This window comes from Aquarana catesbeiana, linkage group LG04, assembly GCF_042186555.1.
Source record: "Aquarana catesbeiana isolate 2022-GZ linkage group LG04, ASM4218655v1, whole genome shotgun sequence".
Classification (NCBI taxonomy): Eukaryota; Metazoa; Chordata; class Amphibia; order Anura; family Ranidae; genus Aquarana; species Aquarana catesbeiana.
Genome location: NC_133327.1, coordinates 413533757 through 413547973, shown reverse-complemented (window position 1 = coordinate 413547973; position 14217 = coordinate 413533757). Strand labels below are relative to the sequence as shown.

Genomic DNA, 14217 nt, shown 5'->3' with positions numbered 1-14217 from the left:
ACATTGTACCTTATTGTTCTGTATATGGATTATGGCACTGTAATTACCATATTTTAGCAACAACAAAAATCTAAGTAACTTTTTCCTAATGGATATACAGCTGTCACATGACCCAGCTCTTTCCCAGTCTGTCTGCAGGGAAACATAAGCAGGAGGAGCTTCTGGTCACATGTTCAAAATAAACAAAATAAAAACAGGAATACAGCATACAAATAAAAAATATCAAACTAAATAAATAAATAAAAAAAAAAAAATAAATTGACCTTCTAATATATATTTGAAATCAAATCTTTATTATATTTTTTGCAATAACATGGTGTGGGCAGATTTCTGCCAGTCACAGGCTGTGTCATGCCCTTCCAGCCTGTGTCTTAGAATAACAGGGAGGTGAAGCTTTGATTAATCAAGATGTGCTATCCCACTCCCATTGTGTTTAGTTGGTTAGTGGGCATGAAGGAGAAGGGGGGGAGTGGGCTGTCATTTACCACAGTGTATACACCCACATGTGTGACTCTATAGTCTGACTAATGACACCACAAAGCAACATATTCACTCCTTAATTATTTCCCGCCTTGACTACTGCAACTCTCTCCTTAATGGCCTACCCTTACGCAGGGTATCCCCCCTTCAGTCTATTATGAATTCTGCTGCTAGACTAATACACCTCACTAACCAATCCATGACTGCTGCTTCTCTCTGCCAATCCCTTCACTGGCTTCCCCTACCCCACCGTGTAAAATTCAAAATGCTAACCATAACCTACAAGGCCATTCACAACATCGCCCCCATCTACATCACCAACCTTATCTGCAGATATCGCCCAAATCGTCCCCTCCGCTCCTCCCAGGACCTCCTGCTCTCTAGCTCCTTTGTTACCTGCTCTCATGCTCGTCTTCAGGACTTCTCCAGAGCCTCTCCCATCCTCTGGAATTCCCTGCCCCGATATATCCGATCAGTCCCTAACCTGTCCACCTTTAGGAGATCCCTGAAAACTCACTTATTCAGGGAAGCCTATCCCACACCCACCTAGCAACCCCATCAAATCATTCCCCGCATCTATTACCTTTTGTACCATCACCCCCTCCCTTTAGAATGTAAGCTCTACGAGCAGGGCCCTCGTGTGCCCTTCTGTATTGAACTGTACTGTAATTATGCTGCCCCCCCTCTACATTGTAAAGCGGCTATGGATTTTGTGAATACATTTTTATTATTCAAGATGTTGTAGAATAACGAAATACCTTTTATATTAGTGGAGGGAAGTGTTGAGGTATAGAACTGCTCTCCAAGGAAATAGAGTAGAGGGATGAGGATTAGTATGAAGAAAATGAGTGATTTGGAGGTATCTGTATTGGTCATGGTCTTCTAGGCCATATTCTAACTGTATGGCCCTCAATGTTTTTGGTTTAGGGCCCCACCATAAGGTCCGCTACAACTTTTATACCTTTAGCTACCCAATGTGTTATGTGTCCGGAATGATCACGGGTATGCTAGAGATGGGAAGTGAAAGGGTTTTTGTTACAGAGTCTCTAAACTGCAAAGCTAAGAGAGTCTTCCATGCCTGTAGTGTGGCCATTATAGTAGGGGATAGAGCTGTATTCATATGTGTGTGGAATCTGCTGGTCAATAACAGATCATATAGGTCATTACCAGTTATCTGAGATTTCTCTAGTTCTAACCATCTAGTGTCATTTGACTGGGGGAACCATGTCCATACCTGTGCAAGAATTGAAGCCGTGTAGTAATCTTTAAGTAGTACATATCCTACTCCCCCCGCTTTCCTTGAAGCTACTAGTTTCCTAAACGCACATCATGCCCTTTTTCGTTGCACAAATATCTATTTATCAAGGATTGGACACTGGAGAAGAAGGAATTCGGGACCGGTATAGGTAGAGTACTGAATAGATAAAGCAATTGCAATAATACTACCATCTTAAAAGCTGCTAAGCATCCTGACCATGACATTTCCACCTTCGCTATATCCTGGAGTTTTCTACATAGTATACTGAGGAATGGAGTGTAATTGGGCGTAACTAGGTTCTCTATGGTTGCTGTTAATGTTATTTATATATATATATATATATATATATATATATATATATATATATATACACAAAGAAGATTGCGCAAACTATAGCAACACAATATGTAAAGAACAAATTGATAAAGAAATTAAAGTGAATAAATTAATCACTAATGAATAAAATGTGATAATGATGTGTAAAATATCCCAAGTGAAAACTCAGAAGGTAAAGTGTTCACACAAATATATATTAATCTGTCAAAAATGTTCAAAACTGAAAAAAAACTTTTGATGCCGCCCCTCATACGCTGCAAGATTGGTCAGATTCTACAAATCTGGAGGGTAAATATACACTTAAATAGAGCCAGCTGGCCTCTTACTGAATCTGTTGGACCCCAAATATAAGGGTCAAATTCGCCTGATACCAGCAATACACTGTAATGATTTTTTACCCGATCTGCTCCAGAAAATGAGTCAGCAGCTCCCCCTCCCTCCCTCCCCACATCATATGATGGCCTCCCAAAACGGCCGCTCTCACGTGCCGTGTTGCTAGGACATGGCGCAACCCCGATCTCTGTAAAGAGCCGCGTCCGTATCCAATCACAGCCAATCACATGTAAACATGGAGATGCCGGCATCTCCTCACAGGAGACATCTACACATGTAATCAGGGCACTGATCATCAGTGCCCTGATTACAATAGTGACACCGACACCAGTGCCACAAATCAGTGCCAGCAATCAGTGCCCACCACTGCCCACAAGTGCCACCAATCAGTGCCCATTAGTGATGCCAATCTATGCTGGCTATCAGTCCTGCCTATCAGTGCTGCCCATCAATGCCCATCACTGCTGTCCATCAATGCCCATCAGTACCGTCTATCCGTGCCGCCTATCAGTGCCCACAAGTGCTGCCTATTATTGCCCAGAAGTGCCACCTATCAATGCTCATCAGTGCCACCTATCAGTGCCCATAAGTGTGGCATATTAGTGGCTCCTCATCAGTGCCACCTAATCAGTGCCCATAAGTGCCGCCTCATCAGTGCCCATAAGTGCCACCTCATCAATGACTATCAGTGTTGTTCAGCCTATCAGTACCGCCTCATCAGCGCACATCAGTGAAGGAGAAAAATAGAAAAATTACTTAATTACAAAATTTACTGACAGAAATTAAAAAAAAAAAATGTTTTCACAATTTTTGGTCTTTTTTTTGTAAAAAATAAAAACCCCAGCAGTGATTAAATACCACCAAAAGAAAAAGAAAGCTCTATTTGTGTGAAGAAAATGATAAAAATGTCATCTGGGTACAGTGTAGCATGACTGCGCAATTGTCATTCAAAGTGCGACAGTGCTGAACACTGAAAAATGGCCTGGGCAGGAAGGGGGTAGGCAAGTGGTTAATCACTTAATTTTCAAATTCAAACTTTTCTGTCAATACATACCGTATTTAAAACTGGCAGTTTTGAGGTAAAGAGGTTAGGATGTCAAAAATAATGTTATTAATTAATATATGTTGTTTTTTTTTCCAGTAAACTTTGGCTGTTTATTTTCATACTTGTGCTGGATGGATTTTGTATTGGCCTGTCTCTCATACCAGTGTATACAGAGATGCTCAGCTCTGCATAGTAAGTATGTACTTGTAAATAAATGCCTTTTCAATGCTTAAGGTATACCTGTACTGAGAAAACTACATAGGCTTCCATTGCTGTCTTCCCAGTGATTGCCTGACAATCTGTGTATGTACACTAGTTCTTTCTGACTTACTAACTTTAACGTGGTTTCAAAGGCTTGAGTGTTTTTACCCTAATGCATCCTCTGTTATAAAATATAATTCCAGTCAAATTTTAACTAAGCCTAAACCTGCTCCCACTCCCATTCTAAAGCCTCGTACACACAATCCGAAAATCAGAAGGGAAAATTCGTAAGACGAGCTGTCTGCGTTTTTTCTGATCGTTAGTACGGTGCTTTCGACAGCCGATTTCACTTTTTCGGCAGACAAAAGCTGGATGTGCGGGCTATAAGATTTTTGTTGGATGTAACCTCAACATCTGATTTTCGGATGGTCAGTACAGAAATCATCACACAAAAGTCGAAAGTACAAACACGCATGCTCGGAATCAAGAAACGACCCGGAAGAGTTCGGTCTTGTAAACTACCGTTCGTAATCTAGAATTAACATTCGTGACTCGGCAACTGATGAAATGTCGAAATGCAGCGCACATTCTCTTCTTTAAGGGGATAATAATGAAGCTACTTTGCTGGTGATACTGATGTAGTTTTGCCAAACATATTTTAAAAGGCTTTTGTTTTGTAGTGATATAAATAATATTAATATTATGTTTGATTTTTTGGGGAAGTTACCACAACACATTTATCCCTGAGGTTTTTAAGATCAAAGATGCAACTATGTTGGTGTCCCTTGTCAAATTTTCATTGTGTTGTTTTTTAATGTAACTGCATATTCCCAAACTGTCATTTGAAGAAAAATACATTACCAAGTATTACTCTAAACCGTTTGGCAACACCAAGTACTAACGCCTCCCTTTTACCTGGTTAACCACCACTGCGCCTAAGGTTGCAATGTAAATCTATTCTATAGCTGCCACTTTAAAAATGCAAATACTGTAAATAGAGTGTATTTCTAAACAAAAATAGCTAAATAAAGTGAAAAAACACAGTGGCGCTAAAATAAAACTTCTATATAAAAAATCCCCTATTTCAGGCAATCAAGTGAAAAAAACAAAATATATACAATATATCCCCCAAGTGACAAGTGATATTATTAAAATCAGATATAAATTATATCAAAATATATCAAAAAATATTATAATCAAAAATCGCAAATAAACAAAAGTCCTTAAATGGTGATTTATTCTTATAACTTCCACCACACCCAAGTGTTCGGTGATCCCACTCCCTATAGAATTCCACTCACCGACTTTCAGTGCCCACACTCTCGTGTAAGGCTCAAATGCTTTCTGACCGCATCATAAGGGTCACAATGGCAATCCACAAACCAGATTGATGTGCAAAGATCGTTCCACATGTGAAATAAAAATAATACTCCAATAGTGCAATAACATATAACCAGTTTATTTAAAACACTCCAAATCTTTAGTATTCAACTCACGTTTTCCAAATATAAAAATAGCATAGAAACGTTCCCACAGCAAACAGATCTTCACAGCACAGCACAGCAAATGTATGAATCAGCCACTATATAGTTGTGGTCACGGCAGACCCGAGGTATGCAGGCGTCAGACTGATCTCACCCTCTCCCCGGCGCCGCTCACTCTATCAATGTGCCTTTTCCTAGTACGGTACGACAGCGTCACTTGTCATTGGTGGAGTCCGTCATACGGCCACGCCCCTGACATGTTTCGTCATTCACCGACTTATTCATGGGATTGGCCGCACGGTGTGACACCACTTCCTTATATACACTTCCCCCTGCCATCTGATCAGAGAATCGCCAACGCGCCTGCGCACATCTCGTGTCTCAGCGGTCACAAAATCTCCAGTCTTCCTGGATGCTATATGATATATATACATCTACTACTACCATTTCTCAATCTCGTCGTGCTGCTACGACTCTAACATTGCAAACGCTCTGCCCTATACACATTTATATGTAAATAGAACAGTATATGTAAAATGATCTATATAAAATCCCAAACCAAATCATTATGATTATAGAAATGGGCAATTCATTCTACTCACATAAGATGCTTGAGACGCCTCAAACAATATTAAAAAACATATTAAAAAACAGATTCAAAAATATATATTAAATATACAGTCTGTAAACCATACATAAAATTATCTAATCGAGCACTATCAATAAAAAACACTATCTTTTTTTGTACATGGAAATATGGATGATCGGGATCTCCTATCATTCGTCTCATTATAATCTCTTATCCACTAATAATATATTCATGTAAATTATAAAAAAATGAAAATTAAAAATCAAATCATCTTCCACATCAATAAATGAAAAACAGGGTCCTGTAAGTATGTCATCCTATAACTGAGAATCAGCGTTGTCATCTGCAAAGTCACCACTGGTGCTAACAACAAGCCGATCCACATTTCTCTTCCTCTTTACACCTGCTTCCCTACATATATTATATATAACGTGCCTATCTATACATATATGACACAATGTGCCACCAAAAATTAAATATTAATATTCAAACAATAATTAACATAATTAACATCAAAATTTGAACTTAGTGACCCAAAAAGATCCCACTTTATTTTAACACTTGTTATGATCAATTCCACTAAGAATAATCCTATATTCCAAAATTTTCCAAAATTTAAAGTGACCATACACCCCCCTCCCCCCTATTTCATCAAACCACCTAGTGCTATTGTCGGTGCCCAATGACTGTGCAAATGACATATTGTACACTTATTATAATAGAATGACTTATACCCTCTACATTAAAACTTTAAAATATTTTTTAAAAATCATTAATGAAGCAATTCAAGTCCAGCTCAATGTTTAACCCTCTCAGGGTCAAACATTTGAAAAGAAATATCCATTTGGTTTCCCTTTGGGATAAATCCCTCACCCTATTGGACCCTCTCCAGGACGGGTGTACCACGTCAATGCCACAGAACTGTAGCAACGACGGATCCTGCTGATGTTTTTCTTTAAAATGTAGCGAAACGCTATGATACTTGTACCCATTCTTTATGTTCGCCAGATATTCTGCTATACGGGTTTTCAATAGCCTCTTGGTTCTACCCACATAAAATAGGCCAGAAGGGCACCACATCAGGTACACTACATGGGAGGTATTACAGGTACTAAATTCCCTTATTTCAAATGTTTCCCCATCTCTATTAGTAACCTCCACCATTCCTCTATGGCTGGTTCTTACCGTCCTACAGCATATACATTTTCTACAGCTATAAAACCCTCTCAAATCTATTTTCAAAGCTTTTGGGGGGTCCAAGATCTTTTTAACTACCTGGTCCCCAAAACTCGGGGCCCTCCTGTAGATGAATTTTGGCTGTTGTGGTAATATTTCACCCAGATGTCTATCCGTACACAGGATGTGCCAATATTTTTTGTATATCCTCTCAATTTCCCTATATTGGCAATGGAAGCCTGAAATAAAACTCAAATGATGTTGACCACTATTGGAGTCTTGAGGTTCTTTCTTCTTGAGACATTGGTATCTAGGAATTACCGCCACCTCCTGGATTATTTTGTCCAGGTTCCTATCGTTATAGCCTTTCTGTACAAATTTGTCCTTCAGGCTATTGGCTTGCAAAAGGTAATCTTCAATGTTTGTACAATTCCGTCGGACTCGCAAAAATTGTCCCTTCGGAATATTCCTTATCCACGCAGGGTGGTGACCACTCCTGATGGATAGGTAACTGTTGCGGTCTGTAGGCTTAAAGTATACCTTGGTTCTCAGACCACTCCGTTCCTTATCTATTATAACGTCAAGGAAATGGATAGTTGTCTCGCTCATCTCATACTCCAATTTGATGTTATTATTGTTCCTATTAAGATACGCCAGAAATTCTACCGCAGATTCCTTCGACCCCTCCCAAATAAACAGGAGGTCGTCTATAAATCTGCGGTAGAATTTTAACTGGGGTACATTTTTGCTGAAAATCTGCCTGTCCTCCCACTCAGCCATAAATAAATTGGCGAGGCTAGGGGCATATTTTGCCCCCATCGCCACGCCAACTTTCTGAGAGTAAAACTGATCACTGTACCAAAAGTAATTATGGGTCATACAGAACTCAAGTGTATGGCCCAAAAATCTCTTCTGTACATCAGGGATATCCTCCCGCTTACTCAATGCCCAATTAAGGGCTAGAGATGCATCCTCATGCTGTATGATGGTTTATAAGGAGGCTACGTCTGCCGTTACCAAATATGATTCGGATGACGGATTCAACTTTACCTGATCTAAAAGATGTAATAGATCAGAGGTGTCTTTTAAGTATGCTCTAGTCTCCTTCACACTCGGCTGGAGGAATTTGTCCAAATACTCCCCCAACCTCACGGTAACAGATCCAATGCCATTTACAATTGGACGGGGGGGGGCGGACATTGTGTGTTCTTATGTACCTTTGGTAATGTATATATCACAGGTATCCGACAGGCAGTGGGCACAAGATACCTCTTTTCCTTTAGGTTCAAGGCATTTATTCTATAACCCCATTCAACCAATGAAATTAGTTGAGTTTTATACGTCTCAGTGGGGTCAGACTTAAGTCTCCTATACGTGGATTCATCGCCAACCAGTTCTAATAGCTGGTTATGGTAGAATGTTTTCTCCATCACTACTACCCCTCCTCCTTTATCCGCAGGACGGACAATTATGTTTTTCCTATTTTCTAAAGATGAAATCCCTTCCCTGATATACTGGGGATTAACCCCCTTTTTTGGTACTAAATCCTCAATATCCATGATTACTAGTCTTTTAAAAACCTCTATGAAGTGGTTACTTGGATTTTGAGGGTTAAAAATCGATTTGTTTTTTAAACCACTATCTATTTTATTAGTTGGTATGTGCGCTCTAGCTGCCGCGTCAGCTGGGTGACTAAGGAAATATTTTTTTATAATCATAGACCTAATGAACTTATGCGTGTCAATATAGACCTCGAACTTGTTCATTATTTTCTTAGGTGCACACTTTAAACCCAGATTAAGTATATTAAGTTCTTTATGATCCAATTCTACCCCGCTTAGATTATAAATCCCTGCATCTATGCGTTTCTCAAGCGTTTTCTTGGGTTGTCTGGATTTTCCTGCCCTACATCCCCTTCTTCTCTTCGTAGGGGCACAACGCCCTTGTTTTGTACATGCGGAGGTCCATTCCTCCCTCCATCTTTCTGATAGGTTACCCGGGGGTTCCCTCTCGGTGTCCCCCCTCTCCCACCCCTCCCCCGTTGTCCTAAAAAAGGTGCATTATAGGATTGATGAGCATAGTAATCCTCATTTTCCAATGGTGCATACCTATTATATAGGGGAACTCCGCTCTCCATCTCAGAGTGATAATTGGGTGGGGGATGGTGTCTCCACTGTTGGTATCTCTGTGGGGGCATAAAATATTGTGGGGCATTACCTGGATATGGTCTAGGGGATTGATAATTATATCCCCCCCTTCCCTGTTGATTTGGTCTGGGAGATTGATAATTATATTCACCCCTACCCTGCCGGTTTGGTCTAGGGGAATAATAGTTCCCACTATATAGATTTGCTCCATTCCTCGTGTTACCACCATTACGTGATGAGCCATTCTTGCCATGTTCATCTTTATTAATTAAATCTTTTTGACCAGATTTATTTATATCGGGCTTAGGGTTAGGGCCATTCCCCGTTGATTCCAAGTCCTGCTTGGAGCTCTCATTACGGGTATCTTGCATAAGTGACCCGTTACTTTGCCACGCATAGATAACGATAGATAGACATTGGAATCTCTCATGTACTTCTTAACCTTCTTTTTCTGTGTCACTAGGTGGTTTGATGAAATAGGGGGGAGGGGGGTGTATGGTCACTTTAAATTTTGGAAAATTTTGGAATATAGGATTATTCTTAGTGGAATTGATCATAACAAGTGTTAAAATAAAGTGGGATCTTTTTGGGTCACTAAGTTCAAATTTTGATGTTAATTATGTTAATTATTGTTTGAATATTAATATTTAATTTTTGGTGGCACATTGTGTCATATATGTATAGATAGGCACGTTATATATAATATATGTAGGGAAGCAGGTGTAAAGAGGAAGAGAAATGTGGATCGGGTTGTTGTTAGCACCGACCAGTGGTGACTTTGCAGATGACAACGCTGATTCTCAGTTATAGGATGACATACTTACAGGACCCTGTTTTTCATTTATTGAATGGTGGGGACTCATGTGGAAGATGATTTGATTTTTAATTTTCATTTTTTTATAATTTACATGAATATATTATTAGTGGATAAGAGATTATAATGAGACGAATGATAGGAGATCCCGATCATCCATATTTCCATGTACAAAAAAAGATAGTGTTTTTTATTGATAGTGCTCGATTAGATAATTTTATGTATGGTTTACAGACTGTATATTTAATATATATTTTTGAATCTGTTTTTTAATATGTTTTTTAATATTATTTGAGGCGTCTCAAGCATCTTATGTGAGTAGAATGAATTGCCCATTTCTATAATCATAATGATTTGGTTTGGGATTTTATATAGATCATTTTACATATACTGTTCTATTTACATATAAATATGTAGAGGGCAGAGCGTTTGCAATGTCAGAGTCATAGCAGCACGACGAGATTGAGAAATGGTAGTAGTAGATGTATATATAACATATAGCATCCAGGAAGATTGTAGATTTTGTGACCGCGGAGACACGAGATGTGCGCAGGCGCGTTGGCGATTCTCTGATCAGATGGCAGGGGGGAGTGTATATAAGGAAGTGGTGTCACACCGTGCGGCCAATCCCATGAATAAGTCGGTGAATGACGAAACATGTCAGGGGCGTGGCCGTATGACGGACTCCACCAATGACAAGTGACGCTGTTGTACCGTACTAGGAAAAGGCACATTGATAGAGTGAGCGGCGCCGGGGAGAGGGTGAGATCAGTCTGACGCCTGCATACCTCGGGTCTGCCGTGACCACAACTATATAGTGGCTGATTCATACGTTTGCTGTGCTGTGCTGTGAAGATCTGTTTGCTGTGGGAACGTTTCTATGCTATTTTTATATTTGGAAAACATGAGTTGAATACTAAAGATTTGGAGTGTTTTAAATAAACTGGTTATACGTTATTGCACTATTGGAGTATTATTTTTATTTCACATGTGGAACGATCTTTGCACATCAATCTGGTTTGTGGATTGCCATTGTGACCCTTATGATGCGGTCAGAAAGCATTTGACCCTTACACGAGAGTGTGGGCACTGAAAGTCGGTGAGTGGAATTCTATAGGGAGTGGGATCACCGAACACTTGGGTGTGGTGGAAGTTATAAGAATAAATCACCATTTAAGGACTTTTGTTTATTTGCGATTTTTGATTATAATATTTTTTGATATATTTTGATATAATTTATATCTGATTTTAATAATATCACTTGTCACTTGGGGGATATATTGTATATATTTTGTTTTTTTCACTTGATTGCCTGAAATAGGGGATTTTTTATATAGAAGTTTTATTTTAGCGCCACTGTGTTTTTTCACTTTATTTAGCTATTTTTTTCAAGTATTACTCTACACAATTTTTTTATTGTGCAGAAAAAAAAAACTGAAATAAAATTAGAGATGCTATTTGCCATCCAAATAAAAATAACTTAACAAAAAAGTGCAATTCAACGCTCACCAAACTTCTATTAACATGAAATTAGCAGAAGGGGCTCAAAGGGTGGCGCTTGAGAAATGAACTTCCTTTTTATACTCTCATAGTACGTCACTACATTCATGTTTGTCGAACGACAATTTTAAATAGTTAGTGTGCTAGACCAAATCGAACCGTGTGTATGAGGCTTCAGTCTGCCACTCTGGTCCGTTCACGTGATCTTTCCAGTGCCAGCTTCAGCATGGAGGAGAGATCGTCCAACAATGGCTGCAGAGCCTGAGTAATGATGTCACCCATAGGCTAACTATGGGGCAACTGACTGTCCCTCCTCTCTACTGAAGCCAGCACTGGGACCCGATCATGTGACTGGACCCGAGCGGCTTCAGAATAGATAAGTATACACATCTTTTCATTTAAGGGGCAGATAGAATAGACTTAGAACGGGGGTGGTAGAAGGTTTAGGCTTAGTTTGAATTTGACTGCAATTACACTTTAACCACTTAGGGACTGCCGCACAATGATATACGTCCTAACTTTGAAGAGGAATATCATTGTAAAAGTTTGTCGCCATTCCACGAGCGGGCGCAATTTTAAAGCGTAACTTGTTGGGTATCAATTTACTCGGCGTAACATTTTCTTTCACAATATAAAAAAAAATGGGCCAACTTTACTGTTGTCTTATTTTTTTAATTCAAAAAAGTATATTTTTTCCCAAAAAAGTGCGGTTGTAAGACCGCTGCGCAAATACGGTGTGATAGAAAGTATTGCAACCACCGCCATTTTATTCTCTAGGGTGTTCGAAAAAAAAAAAAGTATAATGTTTGGGGGTTCTAAGTAATTTTCTAGCAAAAAAAAAAAGTTTTAACTTGTAAACAACAAATCTCAAAGAGGCTCCTTAGGTGGTTAAGGTAAAAAAGCAATTGTGGTGCAGGACCTCCCCCCCCGCCCCCCTTTACCTGATCACGATCCTGATCCAGCACTGTGCCTGAGAGAAGCCGCTCCCTCTGCTCTCTCTCCCACCTTACGGGGCAAATTGATAGCAACGGGAGCCATTAGCTCCTGCTGCTGTGAATCAAAACCTGTGAAGAGGAAACTGGGTGGGGCCGAGCCACACTGTATGCGTTAGACGCAGGCAGGGCGGCTTGGGATTGAGCCTGCATAGATGCCTTGCCGAAGAGATGTAGCCAGGAGCGCCAGCGGGGAACCCTAGAAGAGGAGGATCAGGGCTGCTCTGCACTATGCAGGTAAGTATATGTTTTTGTTTTTTTGTTTTTTTTAATGAGAGTTTACAATCACTTTAAGCAAGCGTACAGCCAGTGAAGTTGAAGGGAAGTCAGAACTCCAAATCAGTGTCTCAGAAAGAAATTGCGCCGTTGGATCTGCATAAAAACCACACAACTGGCATTTTCAGAAGAAAGTTGTCAGTGACAACCTCCAGATTCTGTACATTATTCGATCAGTTGCTGACCATGGTGTAACGTATGCAGAATGGTTATATGCCTGTTACTGTTATGAATGTGTGTGTATAGCATACATAACTATTATTCAATTGTTTTCCACATGTTAACACCCCAAAGTCTCAGTTAAACCATTATGCAATACACCTTTATTTTAGACTTTAGCAGGAAGATAATTTTTGGTCATACGTAAGCATTCTTCCTTTCAGATATTCAGAGGAGGAATTTAGCGCTATGACCATAGAGGGGAGAGAAAAGTTCAGTCACACAGCAGTCAGGGAACAAGCGGCAAGAGACGGTGGAGTTCCATCAGCTGGAGCTTACTATGAAGTGGGTGGATGATGAATTAGCAGACCATCCATGGGTGTCACTGATTGGAGAGGGAGAACAGCAGCAAGGGAGGATTTTGTCAATCAACTCCTGTGAGTAGAGAGAAGGGGACAGGGCCGAACTGTGCTGTATGTGTCTATGGACCAGCTCAGGAGTGAGACCACATGTTTTCCCCCATAGCAGTCAGGATCGCTGATGGGGGACCTCAAAGGAGGAGGTTCAGGGCCGCTATGTGCAACTATTGCACAGCTCAGGTGAGTATAACATGTTTATTATTTTAATAAAAATAATGTCAATTCAAATCGGTTTTAATATTATTTCTTCTTTCTTTTTTTTTTATTGTCATTCCAGATATTTTAACTTTGTAGGGTGGGGGCTCAATGTTGCTTTCTTTACTTTTTTCTTTATCGTCTTTGTTGTACAGTAGCAATATCATACAATATGTGGATGTTGGTTTCTTTCAGTGAGCATGGCTTTGAGGAAGGGCTTAGTACATTGGGCCTCATATCTGGGCTGTTCAGTGGTATGTGGTCTGCAGGGTATGTATTTTATAAATGTACCAGATTATTTTTGTTGTAAACAGATATCATAATCTCTTTATATTTCACTTGTGTTGATGAAGGGATCAATCAGTTTTTTTTTTTCGTTCAACCAGCTGGTTGAAAGAAAAAAAACCCCTGCGTTTGTGTACCCAGCTTTGTGGACCTGGAACACGTATGCAGAAAGTGAAATCTTACACGTCTGAACTCCCAATCTGTATACTTGTTCAAGGTCAATGACAAATACTAGTTGTAAAAGCCCAAAGGTTGCAGCCAGCATTGTCAACTCCCAAACTCCCGCAAAATGTATGTGCTGTGAGCAAAACTTCTTTGCTCCTTTCCATTTTTTTTTTTTATAGATTTATACTTTTCTTACCAACCGGTAACTGAAAAAAAATGAAGCTTTTAACCACTTCCATACAGGGCATTTTCACCCCCTTCCTGCCCAAGCCAATTTTCAGCTTTCAGCGCTGTCGCACTTTGAATAACAATTGCGCGGTCATACAACACTGTACACATATGAAATTTTTATCATTTTTTCCC

The 14217-nt window shown here is 39.7% G+C and overlaps 1 protein-coding gene across 1 annotated transcript in view; it reads left to right on the top strand.

Moving 5' to 3' along the window:
* The window catches only part of SLC18B1 (solute carrier family 18 member B1), an 89579-nt gene that overhangs the window by 70454 nt on the left and 4908 nt on the right, over positions 1-14217 (top strand). The window contains exons 9-10 of the mRNA XM_073627298.1: positions 3549-3644; positions 13600-13674. Coding sequence (XP_073483399.1) covers positions 3549-3644; positions 13600-13674 — 171 coding nt within the window. The remainder of the gene's footprint in view (positions 1-3548; positions 3645-13599; positions 13675-14217) is intronic.